At 36.0% G+C, this 18,447-nt stretch overlaps 1 protein-coding gene across 2 annotated transcripts in view; it reads right to left on the reverse strand.

The window, feature by feature from the left end:
* NBEA (neurobeachin) overlaps positions 1 to 18,447 on the reverse strand; it is a 510,817-nt gene that overhangs the window by 246,693 nt on the left and 245,677 nt on the right. For both annotated transcript variants that reach the window (XM_075050577.1, XM_075050576.1), the window contains exon 36: positions 6,072 to 6,136. In XM_075050577.1, the coding sequence (XP_074906678.1) occupies positions 6,072 to 6,136 (65 nt within the window). The remainder of the gene's footprint in view (positions 1 to 6,071; positions 6,137 to 18,447) is intronic.

Raw genomic sequence — 18,447 nt, forward strand, 5'->3', positions numbered from 1 at the left:
ACATAGATGGTTACCATAACAATGTATGCTTTGTCTCACACAACCTGACTATTAGTCTGGAGATAGGGCAAGGACAGCTGTAGTGAAGAATATGAGATTATAAAAAAGCACATCTAGCAGGGAGCTCAAGCTCACACCTCAGCTAGAGCAGAAATACAGACATCCAGTGTCCAGTTTTATAGAAGTATCTATAACAGGAATCTCTACCGATGGAAGATGACATTTAGGATGAATTTCCATAAAACAGCCACTCACACTTGATAACGGATTCCTCCAATCAAAAAGTTATACTTGGTGAGGGTGACCACACAGCAACAGAATTTGGTTACATCTGTCAAAGACAGAATAATCAAACACCTTTGTTCTTATTTATGTATTGTATCTGACTGCTACTGCTTCCCCAGTGCTATTTTCTGCCTGGATTTGCATATATTGGATTTTGTACATCAGACTGGAATCCTTTGCTAGTTGTTCTGGTAGCCCTCAGCGACATAACATCCATGATGTCTGAAGACCAAGTATCTTGCATTCCTGGATGATTCAGGTGAGGTCCCCATTCTGACCTCAAGGTTCCTGTGATCAAGATCATTGTCAAGACAGAAACAAGGAACAGCATCCTTCCTCCATCCTTCTTGGACCCAACTACTAAACGAGTTCTTCAAGGGGTATCTAGGCATCCAACTGTAAATGCATGTCATAAATCAAATATGGCAAATGGCACCATAGATATACCTTTTAACACAGGGCCTGAACATTTAAGTATTGCAGACAGTGAATAATGACTGTGAGCTCATTTACCACAAACCAAACATATCAGAACTGCCAAACTGCAACAGAGGATGTCCAAAAGAAAATTTGCTCCAGTTACCCAACAATCCTAGTTGAGGTAACATGGAAAGAATGTAAGTAAGTCTTTATTAGCCTCCTTTCAGGATTTAATCAGCAATTCATCTAAATTTAAACAAACACAAATTTCCAGTCTATTTAAACATTCTGCTACTCTTTCCAGGAAATTAGTGAAACCTCTCAACAAAACAAGGTTTAAAGGAAAAAGGCCTCCTGTGAATTTTAAGTATGCTTGGAGGTCCAGGTAGGTGGATATGCAAAAGTACATATTTTCATGGTTAAAGGCAGAAAGCAGACTTAGGTACAGAGATGAAATTACAGAAACAAAGCTTACGATTTTAAATCTGAGATGAAATAGTCTCATGTTTCCTCAAATTTATATTATGAGCAGACTACTCCTGCTACTTAAAATGAGGAAATTCTGTTAAAAAATAAAGAAAATTATTTTAAATGAAGGGACAAGGTCATCTCATTAAAGAGGTGAGTGTTGTGAACACATAAAGGGAGAAGGAAATTGAAGATGAGGATAGGGATCCAGTTTTGAAAGACTAACAGATAATGATCTGTAACCTCCATCTCTTAGGCAGGATAGACCCCTGAGATACTCTACTTGTCAAAGGCATCAAGGTAGAGTACAACCAACTAACCACAACCCTTGTAGCCCCATTGTGTAGCCAGTTTTCCACTTAATTTAGTTGTCCATCCATTTAGAATGTAGCATTCTAACTCTAATACATAAGTATTGTGGGACACAGTGGGAAACCTTGCCAATGTCAAGGTAAACGATGTTCACTGCTCTCCTCATGTCCACAAATCTAGTTGTTTTATCATAGAAGAGAAACAGGTTGGTCAGGGATGGTTTAGCTTTTGTAAATCTATGTTGACTGTTCTCAATTACCTTCTCCTTCATGCGGCCACAAATGTGTTCCAAAAGGACTTGCTACATGATTTTCCAAGGGACAGAAGAAAAGCTGACCAACTTATAGTTCTCTGGCTTTTGTGGACTATTATAAAAATGGGTGCAACATTTGCCTTTCTCCAGGCACCTGTGACCTGCCCCAATTTCCTTGACTTTTCAGAGACAATAGTGATCAGCCTTGCAAGGACTTTCACTACCATCAGGTGTACCCCATCAGGTATTATGGACTTGTATGGGACAAGTTGTCTCAAGGAATCCTTCACTCAATCCTCATCCACTGCTGATAGTTCTCTTCCTTTAACCCTTTTGCTAAAGACAGAGGCTCGAGAAAGCTTGGTGAAGACTGAGGGAAATAAGGCATTGAGAATCTCGGTCTCATCTGTGACTAAATCATCCATCCCATTCAGCAACAGGACACATTTTCCTTGGTCAGCCTTTTACTAATGAGTGGTAGAAGCTCTTGTTGCCCTTGATATCTCTTCCAAGTCTCATTTCCAGCTGAGCATTGACCTTTCTGACAACATTCCTTACCCGCTCAAGAAATGTTGCTAAATTCCTCCTTTCTAGCCCGCTTCCACTTCCACCTCCTGTGTAGTCTCTTTTTGCATCAGACCTCTACTGTAATTTCCTTGGTTAGCCAAACCAGTCTCTTGATACATCTACTTTTTTTCCTGTTCTTGCACTTGGATGATGCTGTACTTAAAGACCTAGCACCTTTCCAGAGCTCCCTTGACCGCCACATCTGCCTCCCATGGGATCCTACCTATCAGTTTCCTGAATAAGGTAAAATCCGCACTCATGAAATCCGTACTCTGCTACTCTCCATCCTCACTTCCCTTAGGATCTTGAACTCCACTATTTCATAGTAACTTCAGCCAAAGGTGCCATTAATGCCACATTCAAAACCAATTCTTGCTCGCTAGTAAATAGCAGATCCAGCTGTGTGTCACTCTTGGTTGGCTCATCCTGTATCAAGAAGTCATTCCCAGCACCTTCCAGAAATCTTCTTGACTGCACGCATCCCACCTTGTTGCGCTTCCAGAGGATGTCAGGAAGGTTAAAGATCCCCACGAGGACTAGGGTTTGTGATCCAGATACTTCCTCAAATTGTTTAAAGAATGCTGCTTCTTTTCCCTCACCCTGAATGGGTGGTCAGTAACAAACTCTCACCATGATGTCACGCTTACTGGACTCTCCTCTCATCCTGTCCTACAAGTTATCAACCAGACCGCCATCCATCCTGCTGAAGAGCTCCACACATCTGAGCTGCTCCTTCGCAGATTGGGCAACGCTCCCTCCTTGCTTTCTCTGCCTATCTTTCCCGAGGAACTTGTATCTGTCCATCGCAGCATTTCTGTCATGCAGTGCAGGCTGTCCCACCAAATCTCATTCATTCCAGTGATGTCATAGTTTTGTGATTGCATGTGGAGTAATTTCTACTGCTAGTTTCCCAAGCTGTATGCATTTGCGTACATATTTACTTGAGGCAGGTCCTCCTATCTTACCTCTTGTTCTCATCACCCTGCACCCTTCGCTTTTGACCTCATCCATCACCACCCTACTTAAATGTGGGTTGTAATCTCCCTCCCACATAATTCCTAAAGAACTCTTTTCATGTCTGCTTTTACAGCCAACATTGCAGATGTATCCAGCTCTTAAATTAAGAAGCCTACTTATGTGTATATCCTAATGTAAATCTGAAATCCTAACTAAGCTGCAGTCAGTGAAGCTCTTGACATGTGTGATACCCTCAACATCACATATTCATAGCATGAGACTGATTAAAAAGAATCATAAAGTTCAGGATCATATCCAGGATGTCTCTAAATCTTTCAGGTATATTATAGACAGTTTTATTCTATACTTCCAAATTAAACATCTTTGCATATGTTTTCCTTGAAAGTATTAATTTAAATCTATAGTCAGATACTCTTGTTATACTAAAAATTGTTATAACAGTTCCTATTTTTAGAAAGCTGTATCAGAGTGTTTGTATGCTGAATTCTACAAATATGTGTCATTCAGACATTCCTAACAAAATATTAACTAAACCAAGAACCAACAAACACAGTAAATCAACTGATTTAAAATGAAAATGCAATTTATTAAAGTGACAGGAATGTAGGTTTTGGGTTTTTTTTTTTACTAAAACTGAAATATTTTATTTCAGAACATTTCTAATAAAGTCAAAGGTCAGAAAGGCACTTGAATTATTTCAAGCAGAAATGACTAAAGTTAGGTACTTGGAAAATCACCTTATAGCATCCATATATTAAAACAGCTAGACATCTAACTGAAGATTATAAAAACTATGATCCTCTGCATTACATCTGAACCTTTTCCTCCACGCTCAAAAGAAAAAGCTTCCTCAAAACTGTTGATTTATTACCTAGGTCTCTCAAAATCTTATCCAGAAAGTCCTTCAAAATATTCTTAGTCTTCATTTTCCTTTTAATAATTTAAAATTCAATCATTATTGCACAGCGATTATATGCAATTTTACATCCCATTAACCCTGCTTTGTTTTAATTATAAAGATCCTTTGTTAGATTCCTTTAAATGATCCAGTTTATAATTTCAGGTTATCCTAGGGAGCACTTTAATTCAGCTGCACATTCATCAACTGTTTATGTCCTGTTAATTGTTGACAACTGCACAATTGCATTCTCTAGCTATGATTGATGAATTGCATTCACAAGTTTAGCTATTAAGTAGAATAAATATTTATAACAATTTCCAGTTAAAGGATTATTATCTTTATACCCGAAAGGGTAAATTAAAAACAAATGCGCTGATTGCAAAGAATAGCGTTCTAGTAATGCACACACACATGTTCTAAAACACCTTTCTGACAAAAGTACATGGAGGAACATGTGTCTAAGGGCAGTTTGATTAGACATTCCTTTGATGGGATTTAAGCAGAAGTTCTTAAATACTACTGTGTTTTAAAAGTTTTTGTTAGAGGGGAGTAGAGGGTCCACTGATATCTTCACACCTGACTGCTAAAAATATGCAGATGTAGGATTTGTTCAGAAAGAACATTTTATCAATAGTGAGCATGCAATAATATCTGAACTCACCAGCCTGGCTGAGAAAATAAAAAAGGTCAAAATGGGATTGTATATTACTATCCAAGAACATAAGCTTACTATAATTATTCAGTCTATTACCATGTAATATTTATTGCATAATGTGCAGTATATGACCCACTCAGGTGAGCCCTATTATGGTATAAACTCATATTGCCACTTCATAGCAAGAAGAATTTCCAATGAAAGGACTACACTTCCAACTGCTATATTGTGGTGTAAGTTCAGTGTGCGCAGGGAATCTAAGAGAAGTTACACCAACCAAAAAATGGGTAATAAGCTACATGCTCATGTTTTGCAGATACTCATATTCCTATATTCCTATACTCTGATGTATTCTATACTTCATTTTAAATGAATGCATGATTTAACCACTGAAATATCAGCTAGACAAAAAATATCCTATAATAAAGAGAAGATCTGATACTTCAGTGAAAAAAAGAAACCACACATAAAATGACAACATCTCTTCAACAGGCATATTGCTGTATATTTTTTTTTCAGCTGCACATATCAAGACATCTAGATTCAAATGGCTTTAATGTACTAGCCAATACAAGTCACACACATTACACAAGTGGCTCCATTTGTCTTTGGCATTCCCCTACCAGGAAGGCCAAAGAGTCCCCCTCTGCTGCCCAGCCTGCTGGCTGGAAGTACTGACAAACATTGCACAGACTAGAAGATACATACGGATTTAAAATTACTTGAGGACTGATAATAAAGTATCTTAACAATTTTCAAAACCAAGGCAGGTCTTCTAAACATAATGTCCTGTGTGTTTTACAGGACTTAAATTGAACCAGGAACTCTAGATAAAATAATTCCTCATGAAATGATAGTATAGAGAAGTGCATCTGTACAATGAATGCTGTGCTCCTAAAACAGATGGAGCAGCAGATGGGTTTACAGATTGGGCTCCCTGGACTGTCTGGGTAAAACAACCTGGCTGCTCTGGAAAACGGTGGTTCAATTCTCAAATAAACCCAAACCTATACACAATTCATGGAGCTCTACTGCCTTCTGTCAATAAACAAAATTTTCAAAATTTACACATTTCCAAATGAAATATTTACTATATAAAGTAGCTATATAATAAATCTCTTACTTAAAACGGCTTTTTATCAATCTTTTTGGAACAGATGGTGAGGAAGTATTATCACCCGATGGAATAAATGCAAAATGACTACTTGTTCAAAAGCTTTAAAATTCATTACCTTCCTTCATTGATGAGCTCAATAAATGCAAGTCCTGCATTCTTCTGAATAGAATTTTGCCATTCCTAAGAAGATAAAATATAACATGATCAACACCCAAGGATTTTAAACCACATTTCTGAAGCTGACCCTGATGACTTCCTGAGGAGTTTGAATTTAGGCTGAACTTCTTAATGTAATGTTTTGTTTGTTTGTTTTTCCCCAAAGAAGAATGACCTGATCATTTAATAACTGTAATTCATTCTGATTTCCAAATAAGTTTTAGGTGGTCATGTTTTCTGTTTCACCCTTAAGCAAGCTTTAGTTTCCTTGTCTAAAGAATATAAAAACACATCATGTTTCTCCAATTCATACAGTTGCCCAATTAACACATTAAGTGCAACAAAGTATGGCAGCAGTAGTTCCTTCACGTTGCTTCACTGTTACACCTTGTACATTTTATCATATAGGGCAGGCAATAATCTATATACCATCCACCCCTCCTTGAGTTCAATCTTTGTTTCTTCCACATTATAAATGAAAACAAAACCAGTCGCTAATAACAAATTGAGTTTTTTAAATTCTTTTACCATTAACATGAATTTCCAAGATAAACTTTCAAAACTGATTTAAACCACCTAACAGATATTAAAAGATAACAAATTTGACTTCATGTACAACTAAGTTAAAGAGAAAATTCTCAATGCATCACAAACAGTTTTTTGCCATACAACCCACTGGCTCTATCACACCAACAGACCTCTGATAATTGAGATGCAAAAAGGTTGAGCTACCTCTCTAGCAAGTAAAGATTACTTTCTTTTGTGATAATTCCTTAAAACTTTTCTTTAAGAGTAATAAACATTTCCTTTTCATCATACAGGAAAAAAAATCAAAATACAATAGCTGGATTACATTTCAGAGAGAAATTATGTAGTCTGAGACCACGTTATAAACAAAAATAGGTAGACACAGTTACTGAACTATTCTGCCTTACATTTCATCTTTTCCAGGACTAGAAAATCGGGCAGAAATTCCCAATGCTTGTTTCCTGATATGGGCAAAAAAAGATAGCTTTGCACAGATAAGGAAATGTTTCTCAAAGAATAGTTGTGAAAACTAGTCACTAATCAGCAAGGTGCTTCTTACTGATCCTATGAAAATTCACAGATTTCATCAAGTCATGCATCTTAAAAAACCCCCAAGAACAATAATCTTGTATTCATGATCGGTTTTATAAGAGGCAAGCTACCAAAATACCCAAATAATGAACATACTCTTAACCCATTACTGAGCAGGTAAATCCTGATTAGGGAAGACGGAGCATCAGCACTCAAGCCTCTAGCTTGTGGGCTAGAAAACCATTGTAACAGGTCCTTTCTTCAGTGCTGTTGATTTTTCTCTTTTCCAAATCCAGTAACCGAAACAAGCCTAATGATCTAGTTTTTGGATACAACTAAATCACCTCTGTATAGTACAAAGTCACTCTGAGAAACTAAGAAGGAAAGGATTCAATTGCCTAAACATAGGCAACTAGTGCCATTTTAAGAAACAACAGCCTGGATTACAGATACTATTTGAGGTGTAGTGTTATTATTATTGTTTTTTTAATCAGAGCCTTTTACTGTACGCTATAAAAACCCCTATTAGCATTTTCTTTTGAGATGATTTTCTGCACCACAGCTACTATAATTTTGCAGTCAGGAAACCAGAACTAGTGTGACTACAATTCAGGAAAGAAGTTGAAAAGAGAGAAGAAAAAAAAAAAAAAAAGCTTCCTAAGACAGCTAGAAGAAAACATGTTAATTATATTTTTAAAGAGAGACAGGGGGTCTACCTGTGTCTGCAAAAGACTGAGAGATTCTTGCAAGTCTTTTGTCAGATCTTCCTGCTCAGTGCAAATGTCGCAGATCTCACTTTTAGGTGAGATATCTTAAAGTGCCTAAAGAGCCATTAGACACCAAATTTGGAAGCAAACAAATCTCTTCTTATGTCTCCATAGGTGGAAAATCTCATCAATTTATCCAAACTAATTATTCACAATAAAAATGTGTGAAACCTGCCCAGCTATCTACCAAAAACTAGTGGAAAACGTAGTGATGCAGAAACAGAAAGAAAGCAAGATTCATGGTTCATGCATTGCTTCACTACAAACTTGCTACTACAAACTTCACTATAAACTCCCAACCCTCCATTAATCCACAAATAAGGGAGTAATTATTACTACTACAATTTCCTCTCAGTTTTAGGCATAATTTAATATAACAAATGCATGATCCTGAGAGGTGAACTGTACTTGTGAAGCAGCACCTGGTTTTCTTTTTTCCAGTTTCTTTTTAAAAGACCAAACAATAAACTGAAATACTTAGAAATGCCAGCATTACAGTTGCAATTCAGATGACTGCATGCACTTTAAGAACTGGATTAAGATGTGGAGTTATATGCTCAAAGAATGTACAGCAATTTTGTTTATATTATCTTAGATTCCACAGAAAATCTTTCACACCCTCAAGGTGGAAGAAGCAAAAAGATTAACACCAAATGTAATGGACGCAGTGACGGTGGTCGGAAAATTTACACTATAGGCAAGTAGAATCACAGCATAGACATTTGGTTATTAGCAGCTAAGTGTTTGAATGAGTGCACTACACCTCAGGTGGTTTTGGTGTAGTTCATATCCTGAATCTTCTGGGCCATAAAACAAGAGCTTTAACTTTATTCATGTTGAAACAAATAAAAAAAATTTCTTCATACACAATAACTAAACATTATAACTTTAGACATTCAGTTCAATTACTGTCCAGTATGGCTATGTTCTAAGTATTTTATATTATGCAAACTTCTATTGAAGACATAAAAAATGTACTAAATTATTACGATATCGGCAATGGCCACCCCCCTGCCCTCACCTAACTTGTCCTCCTCTATGCTATTGTTGCTTGAAAAGCATCACTGCACGTTCCCTGACAGAAGGTTCAGACTGAATCTTGTTATGAAACTATCCATGCAGAGGAAGACAGGAGATGAATAAAACTAGGATAAGACCAAAAGGCTAAAAATTCTAAATAATGAACCGTAACACAGTACAGTACAGTTGGGTTTTTTTTCTTTCAAATCAGGACGTACATTGTCTTATTCTGTGATATTCTTACAACTTTTACTTCTGAGTGTATTTTCCTAGTCCTATTTCTTCAAAATTCTCCAATCCCTGGTACACTAAAAAAACCACCACCACCACTACCAACAAAAAAAACCCAAAGAGGCCAGACAGTATTAATAAATTTAGGAACATGTTAAATTGATACCAGAAAATTTGCACAAGTAAAAAAATAATAGTGAAGGAGCAAAAAAGGAACAACTAGGCTTGGCATGTTAAGAACATTTTTTTAGTTTACATTATACTTCTTTCCAAATCAACTTTTGCTTACAATAATTTTTTAATTTTTATTCATGATGATTAGAAAATGTCTTTTAAAAAATCTTGTGATAATATTAAAAATTAAATAATAAATCTGACATAAGATCTTTATAAAAAAAGGAATAGTGATTCTCAGAGTTTTCATAGTTTACATGAGAGCTCTTACCCTTTCCGCTTTCTGCAAGGAAGTCTAAAATTGTGTCACAAATTACAAGTTTCTCAACAAACTGCAGTTACTGAATGAACATATACCTGCTGTAGTAATCACCCCACAATTCTCCTTCCATTACAGGTGCCACTGTCTTGATCAGTTGTACCTTCTATAGAATTCTCTCTTCTCCATGTCTTAAACTAATCTGAGTATATTTTTCCTTTTGTCATATTGAAGAGTTATTGAATTTTCTAGTCTAAGATATTAACAACTCAGTTGATACCTCAATACTTCAGTTGAAACACTTTTATCAGAAGAAGGAAGAGGAAATTTTATAAAAACGTGTTTGCAATTCATAACATGCATGTAATTTAGCTTGGGTTTGAACTCCATGTTGTGAAGTTACCTTCTAAAATCACCAATAACTTGCTTTACTTCATTTAAGAGGAAGGATTCAAAGGAAACATTACAAGATTGAAGGAAATGTTTCTTTATGGTAGAAAACCATTAAAAATAGGTAAAAACAGAAAAGCAGATTGATTTCAAGATACAGCCTCAGAAATTTTTGAGCAGATTATTCACAAAGTTTTGAGAAGATTATACAGTTTTTATGATTATAGGACTGTCCACACCATTCCTAGAGGAATTTATCTAAAGATTGGAGTCTTAAAACCTTCCATTATTGTTTGGAATGAGAATCAGATCTAAGAATTCCAATTTCACTGCCTTTATCCATCTCTCATGCTCACATGTGTACTGCTGATAGATGATAAATAAAATATATTTTGGTCTCCTCTTTGAAGTAAATTTGGGATCAGTTTTATGATAGGTCATCCATTTTAAAAATGACTATTTCCCACAATAAGGAAGTTGCAGAATGACTGACGACATCCTCCTGGAAGGCAAATCTGCAAGTATTCGAATACACCGGGCTTCTGGCCAAATCACAGTAAGGAAAAGAATGTGAAACTTTCACAACACGATTTACATGAATATGACTTTAACAATGCAGCAAAGGTAATAGGAAGTTTTAGATTTCACTTTCACAAGACTAAAGCCTCATTTTTCCTGTATTTTCTTGACTTGGAGTAATATGTTAATTTTTCGCTCTCTTGGAAACACACAGACACATTGCCCTTCTGATCACCTGTGGTAATTGCCCAATTTATCTTGGAAATGAAATCAAATGTTCCCAGAGGAACATTTCATTGGTATCTTAGAAAAGAAAAAAAAAAAAATCCACAATCGCAAAAACATTTACATTATCCAAACAACACTGGGGAAATGGCCAAATTTATTTAGATATACAATATTAACATTCATCACCTTGTAGAAATTTTGCATATCTTCTAATACAGACAGAAGATATATGTTAGAAGATACACACATCTCCACAACTTCTAAAGCTTACTTCCTGACTGGAAAAATAGTTCTTCATTTAAGAGACACTAAAATTATTATTAATAACATGTGTTGCTACGTATGGCTATTAATCCTAAAAGCCAGTCTGCTTATTACTCAATTTCTGATGTTAGAGGTGGATAACTAATTTGAAGTCTTCGAAAATGCACTGTTAAAGAGAAGATTTTTTGATATACAGAAAACTACTCACATTGACTCCATTATATATGTAGTGAAACCCCTCAAAACTATGGTATATTTATTAATAATGATGGTATCCGATAATGAGCTTTTGCACCTTTTCTCAGCCCTTTAAGAAATACCAGCTGACTCTTTGTGACTTTCTAGGTGTTTTCCTCTGATCGAAGATCCTTCTCAATTGTAGGCAACTTAATAGAGAAGTCAGGGGAAGATACCTTGACATACTAGGATATGGGGAAAGTAATTCTTCCAGTTTTCTGATCCTGCCTGTTTCACCACGAATCTAGAAGAGGTTCAGATCAGCATCTCGCTGATGTGTAATAAATGTATTCTTTGACATTTTTTGACAAAAATACTCTGATAAGGACAGGCAAGAGAAAGGACCAGAACTTCCATGATGACTGGCGTAAGAAAGATATTGAAGAAGAGTGCCTGCTTATTACTAAAGGCAAACCACAGAAGTAGTTTTCTGAGGGTACAGGGATCTGGAAGGACATCTTGCAGAATAATCAAGAAAGCAGAATTGCCCAACAAGTAGGAAAGAATACACTGATGGTTTACATTTGAAAGCTAGATTATCAGAAGCAGATGGCCAAGAGATGCAGACTGAGATTGGGCTGGAAGACATTCCATGCATGGACAAGGAATTAACGCAAGAAAATTCTCTGACACCCCTTAGGATAAAAAAAAAAAAAGATAATGCAAAATGACCATCTTTTGGAAAACGTCCAGAATTCTATAAAGCAAGTGAGCAACACTGGTGAAACAACAAACAAACAAAACATTCCCCCCTCCCAAACCACTTCACTTCTAGAGCAAAAAAATATAAAGGAAAAAGTTTTTTACTTCCCCTGTAGCTTGTACTGGAGTTCATTTGTGGTTTTGGAAATTACACTAAGTGTGTATAACAACCTATTTGGGTCTAGGCCATGTTCTGGATTGTGAAGAGCCCCAAATCAACATCAGAACATAAGTACATATTTAAGCTGCACCATATTTGATAATGGATATGGACACAGTAGAAATGTTGTTTCTCTCTTGCTGGACCTTTATATAGCCCAAATAGGATGACAATATTAGAGAAAGTACTTGCTTCACCTACAAAGACTTTATTTATTGAACTTAAATTTGAGCCTGTGGTAAAAAGTGAAGTTACAAAGCCTCAATTTGGAGCTACATGACTGACATTTTCATATACCTTTCCTGTGCTTTGTCCAGTGTATGACAATCTCTGCGATTTTGGGGTTTTTTTAACTTATTTCTCTCACATCAAATGCCAAAATTCCTTTCTTTTTTCTTGACTGCCACAGAGGCAGCCTTTCTTTTCTACAGCCCCAGCCATCCTACCTGCCACCTGCTATGAGCTACTGCTTTCCTGGCTACTCTAGAAGTATTATCAGTTAAAAATTACTGTTTTATCCAGAGTGACTTTTTATTTTGACGTGACTGTTTCCACCACTGCATGTATTGGTGAAAAGGAGCGAGCAGGAACATGGAGCTAGGCATGGAGAAGATACGATACCTCTGCCAGTGTGATCTGGGCCAGCGGGAAGCCTAAGGCGATCATTGAAACTGCAGCCTAAAAGCATGATTCCATTCGATGCAGAGATCTGAATTTACAGCTTGCTGCCATCAAAACACGAGTGGCGTTTTCTCCCTTCTGCTCTGTGCTCCCAGATCTGCAATCCGGAATCCTTCTCTTTAAGTAGCTCAGGTGGCTTTTGAATTAGGGTCTCAGCCAGCTTAACCCACCAAACCAGGAAACAAACATCTGAACCGTTTTCAGATGTGTTTGTGAGTTAATCTTATATCAGCACCGGTACAAAAGTGGGGTTAGCAGAGAAGAAGCTGCAGGACGGAAGCCGCGTAACAGATCCAGAACTTTGTTAGGATAAATGTATTCAAGATATGCTGGAAAAACGGATTATTGAAACAATGAGTTTCTGTATGTTTGCATGTGTGTTTCTATGCGTCCTTCCCTTCTACCTCAAATCTTAAGTCAGACTTTTGCAGTGATACAACATGCAGCATTGTTTCCTTCTAGATGCACTGGTACAAATACAGAGACAGTGGATAATCCAACAGGACAAATGGGAAAACACAAGCAAAGGTAAAATATCCAATTTGTTTCATTATTAGGAAAAAGAAAGATTAAAAAATTACAACTCCATAGGAATTTGCATAACCAACCTTAATTTCACCATTTAAGTTACATCAAACTTAATTTCCTAAGTAGATTAAGTCCAGGTTCATTGTTCTTTAGATTTAAGAGAAGCAGTCATTATTTAACTTGTCTTCAGCCTTCCTACCGTAGTTGGTGTCAAAAAGACAAATAGCAAACACTTCTGTTAGTGTGCTACTATCACAGTTACTCTGAAGGAGCTATCACCGATCAAACAAAAATTAAGGAGTATGAGAACTCTAGGAATACCTTTGGAGGGAATAAATAAGAACCAACAAGCATAATTAAAGTTGAATCTAATACTGGCAACAAAAGTAAACAGATAAAAAATATTGCAAATAAATCAATAATGAAAATTAAAAGGTTTCTAATAATGTATAAAATTAAAATGTAAAATAGATATACAAACAGTGTGGTACAGAAATAAAGCTAAGTGTCTTAAGATGGACCCTGGCAAGATACCTGTGAGGATGGTGCTTGATGAGAAGGCACCGTACAGCAGAGCAGGAGAATTCCTACTTAAAATTTTCTGGAAAGCCTTGAATAGAATGTATTTAGTATCAAGAAGGATGGATTGTGTTTCTATTATATGAATCCCATATTTCAGGGTTTCTTCTGGTCAGCTGTAGGAACCAGAAAAGGATTTCCTTTTCGGCTTGGTTTCTGTGTTGGTCAGTTGCCAGTTCCAGAATGCACATTTAGATGTGCTAGTGCATACCAAAATCTCTTCAGTGCCTGGTTGATGGGTCTTCCTATATTCTCAGAGCTAAACCTATCACCAGATTTTCTCAGTGAGAATTTCCATTGAATTTGCACAGGCAAGGCATACCTTTGGGGTTTTTCTTGTTTGTTTGTTTCTTTTTCCACCTCTCCTTGGAGTGGGATTAATTTCCTAATAATGTTTCAAATTTTTTCTTGCTACTTAGGACAACAGGCAACGCACTCCTTCGCCTCCCCCCCCCCCCCCCCCCCCATTTTGCTACCTTCTAGTTTTCATTGCTATAGTATAGGGCAATAGTATATATGTATGGTATACAACCACCGAGCTTTACATGTGTCAAACTGCTGGAAAGTGTTTTACGGGCTGTGCTGCATGGGAGCAGATCCTTCACAGATCTTTTTTGATTAAGTATGTACGGAATGGCTGCCTGTGATATGGAGAGACAGACTGGATTCAGCCCAAGCAGCTTCTAAGTTTCCAGGTTAATAGATAAGACAATGTGGACAGACACAACTCGTTTATGAGGCTCACACTGTTAACCAATGTTTGAAAGGCTTAGCTGAGGCTCAGTTTACCCGTTAACTACATACTGGAGTTTGTCAAGTTATGGATACACTCTTGGCATAGTTTGCTTTATTTAAAGCACTTTAAGCTCTATATTTTTCATAAAAGTAAACAATTTACAGAATGTATTTACAGTTTAATTATAAGAGGGACTATGTGTTATCATTTATTTGAGAATCTCCTAACAAGTTTCACTTGCCAGTTTTAAGTAAAGCTTTTCTTGGTTATGTGTATCCTTTTCCTCACTCCTGATACAGTTTTTCTTATAAAGGCCTATGCAGAAGGGATAGCATCTAAAAGAAATCCTTTTCCTCAACATAGTGACTCAGAAGCAGATTATTTTTATTCTAGTTTTGATATTTCCTTTGGAGGCTCCTGAATTACAATCTTGATCAAACTTCCAACATGGGGGGAGGGGAAATCAATGGAATGAATGATGTATTGAAAACTACAAAATCCTGAAATTTCTCACATATTCTACATATATTCTACAATCATGAATGACACAACTTTTTTTTTCCTAAAGTAATCATCTATCCATTGTAATAGCTATATTTTTAAACAGGTCAAGTAGCAAGAGGTCTTAAATACTACGGCAGTATTTTCTGTTTAAGAAAATAAATTTCCCCTGTTCATAGATAAGATACAGAAAAATACAAGTGGCATGAGATAAAACTCCTTTGGGATAACATCATTCAGTTTCTGCAGAAGCTGTATCCCCAAAGAGAAAAATTTGCGAAAGATCTGGAAGTAATTAGAAACCATTGTAGTGTTTTGGCTAGGGGAAAAAAAAAAAAAAAGAGTAAGAAAAAAGTAATTGAAATCTATGTCTGTTGTAAGAAGGAACTACACTGCAAAAATTAATGTATTTTTTTAAAAAATCATATAGTTTATTGAAGAAATCTGCCACTCCAACAGCAACACAGCTGTGACATGCTCAACCAGGCTGAGGGAACAAAGACCAGCTAATCAAGCACAGATCTTGTCAAACATAACACATCTTCATCCATTTTATGTTAAAATAGACTAAATCCAAACGAAAATGCCTTTTTCATGAAAAGCAAAAATCACTATATGTTTATTATCCATTATCTAGAAAAAGTACATTTCAAGTCCTTGGATCTATGCTTTTGGTTTATATAAGAAAAAAAAGAAAGTAATGCCTTCAAATTAACCTAAATTTTAATCTAGTGAAGTAGGTGATACTAGGAAAAAATAAAACGGGTGCAGGGAAGCAAGTTACAGCATGAGAGAGAATCTGAAAATACAAAGAGTAGAACTTTTTGTTCTTCCGCAAACCCACAAATGATGCACTATCCCTACAGGAGTTCCTTTAAAACTTAAAATGTATTTTTCACAGAAACTCTAAATTCCTTTGGGGGAAAGGCTTGATTGCATATCCCTCAGAGTCTAAAAGGCTGCCCACATGAACTGAATTATCCATGACATGTACCTTCAGACATTTGTAATGGGATATTTCATGTAAATTTAGACCATACCTTGGACGTGAGCCGCTGGCAATGTTGATTTTATTCAGGAGCTCAGATAAGAAAAAAAAAAATCTGACATCCTTGCTAATCTGTAGTCGTTAACATGGAATTTCCAACATAAAGAGCATAAAAGCATCTAATTTGCTGTAGCAAATGAAAGGAAAACAAACTTTGCATTTCCCTTTCCTTTTCAGTGTCTAAAGTTACCCTGTTCTGTGCAAACAAAATTGTACTTTTCAAAGGTTTTTAATATCTTCATCTATCTTTTGAGTGACACGTTTCAAACTTCCCCACATAATCTGTAAAATGTCATTCAATTTGAATATGAAGGATTTACCCACGTTAGGAAAAAAAGCCCCAGTTACATTAGGATTACTAAAAACCCGCAGTACTTTATATAGTCTTTCCAGTTCATATTACTCAATTTATCATATGGAAAAGCTCAGGTCGCACTATCTCTTTTTTTATAGAGATGAGTTAACTTCATTTCTGTGGGCAACATCTCCTAAACTCTTAATTCCAAGTTCTGTTATCTATAGGTTGGATTACGATATATGTCTGCCATTTTCTTCTAGCTATTTTATGTATTGGTATTTTTATAGCATTTATCTCGTGTTTTCTTTTGACAAATTGTTTTAAAATGTAAATAGAAAAACAATAACAATTTTTTTTCCTGCAGATGAATAGCAGTATAGACCTGATTGTTTAGTACACCTATAGGATTAAATACAATATTCTGTGGCGATGCAATTTACAGAAGCAATACTTGTGGAATTAGGAAGGTGAGGGGAGGACAATGCAATTTGCACCACTACAGCCCCCTCTTGACCAACTCCTGTAGAAACACGTAACATCACCAACAAACATTACAGCATTAGCTCCTGAAGCACTTAGTAATAAATGGACATCAGGACACAAAATCTTCCTTATTTAGAAGATAAGGAAACAACCCTGAAGTATCAGATGGGGTATAAAAACTAAAAGCTTGCAATTTCCCCAGGTAATTGGGTAGATGGAAAATAGCTCTCCCAAGCAAACACTGAAGAAAATGAATAAATGTTCAAAACTTCAAAATGATTAGGCTCTTCACATTATTTCAGGTATAGAATAAATCTTATTTTTAAAATAGTCAAATATTTTAAAATAATAAATAACAAGTATAATAGTCATAAAAATAACAAATTGCTTTAGCTGCATTTGTTACATAGCTTTACTGGGATGTCTAAAGAAAAAGCATTGCAGAAAGAGCTTAAATTTCTCTCTCTTCCTTTCAATCAATATTTGAGGCAAAGTTTCATCTCTAGGGCCCTTAATGGCAGGAATTCCTGGAGCCAGCAAATGAGTAATGTTAAACCTATGATTAGATGATGAGGCCATCAAAGACACTAGACCCTAATGCTACATTCCACTTCATTCCTGAGAACTGCAGTAAAACCAGAGGCTAGGGAAGAAAGGACTATAAGTTATTCCTTCCCTCAAGAAAATGTTTCAAAAGCTGCTAAAAAAAAAAAAAAAAAGGAAAAAAAAAGTTGCATGACATGAACATAGAGCTCAAAAGCCTTAATGGATCTTTTGGAATTTTCCTGGAACCCAGGACTTCACCATTAGGTAACAAATTTTTCAAGTGCCCTGCTGGAGAAGGTTTGAAGTTCAAACCCCACTGAGGATTCCTGCCAGGGATGTATTTTTCTTTTACTTTTCCCTAACCAATATCTACCCTGGCTAAAAGAGGAAGAAAAAAAAAGGAAGAGGGAAAAAAAAAGGAAAACAAGATTTAATGATTTCCTTATGACACAAGCTTGAAGAAACGCAACCTACAGACTGGCAAGCAGCAGGTAAGTTGGAACCCCCTCCCCCCAAATCCGTAGTAAATGTTAATTATTTTCAGACAGATTCCTCAAAAGTCAATCTTCATTTCAATTACCCCTAGAAACTCATTTGTTTTGAGTACATTTTTGGTGCATGTTCTCAATGTGAATGCTCAAGTAAAGCTACAAACAAGTAACTCTCCTTGGTAATAATATAACAAGTTAACCTGGGCATTTTATATACTGACTTGGTTTGAGTTTAACTGGTATTATAAATCTGTGGGGAACTTAGTAAATTAAATGCTGTTAATAAGCCTTTAGAGAAGTGTAAAAACTTGTGAAGTTATTTGGATCTGTTAGGCCATCGTATTTTTCTTATATTTTACAAAATGAACAAAATCCTAAAATGTTTGTTGGTAACTTATTACTGGCAGTTCAAAGTAAAAGGCTATATATATGAA

The sequence above is a fragment of the Buteo buteo genome, chromosome 18 (genome assembly GCF_964188355.1).
Source record: "Buteo buteo chromosome 18, bButBut1.hap1.1, whole genome shotgun sequence".
Classification (NCBI taxonomy): domain Eukaryota; kingdom Metazoa; phylum Chordata; class Aves; order Accipitriformes; family Accipitridae; genus Buteo; species Buteo buteo.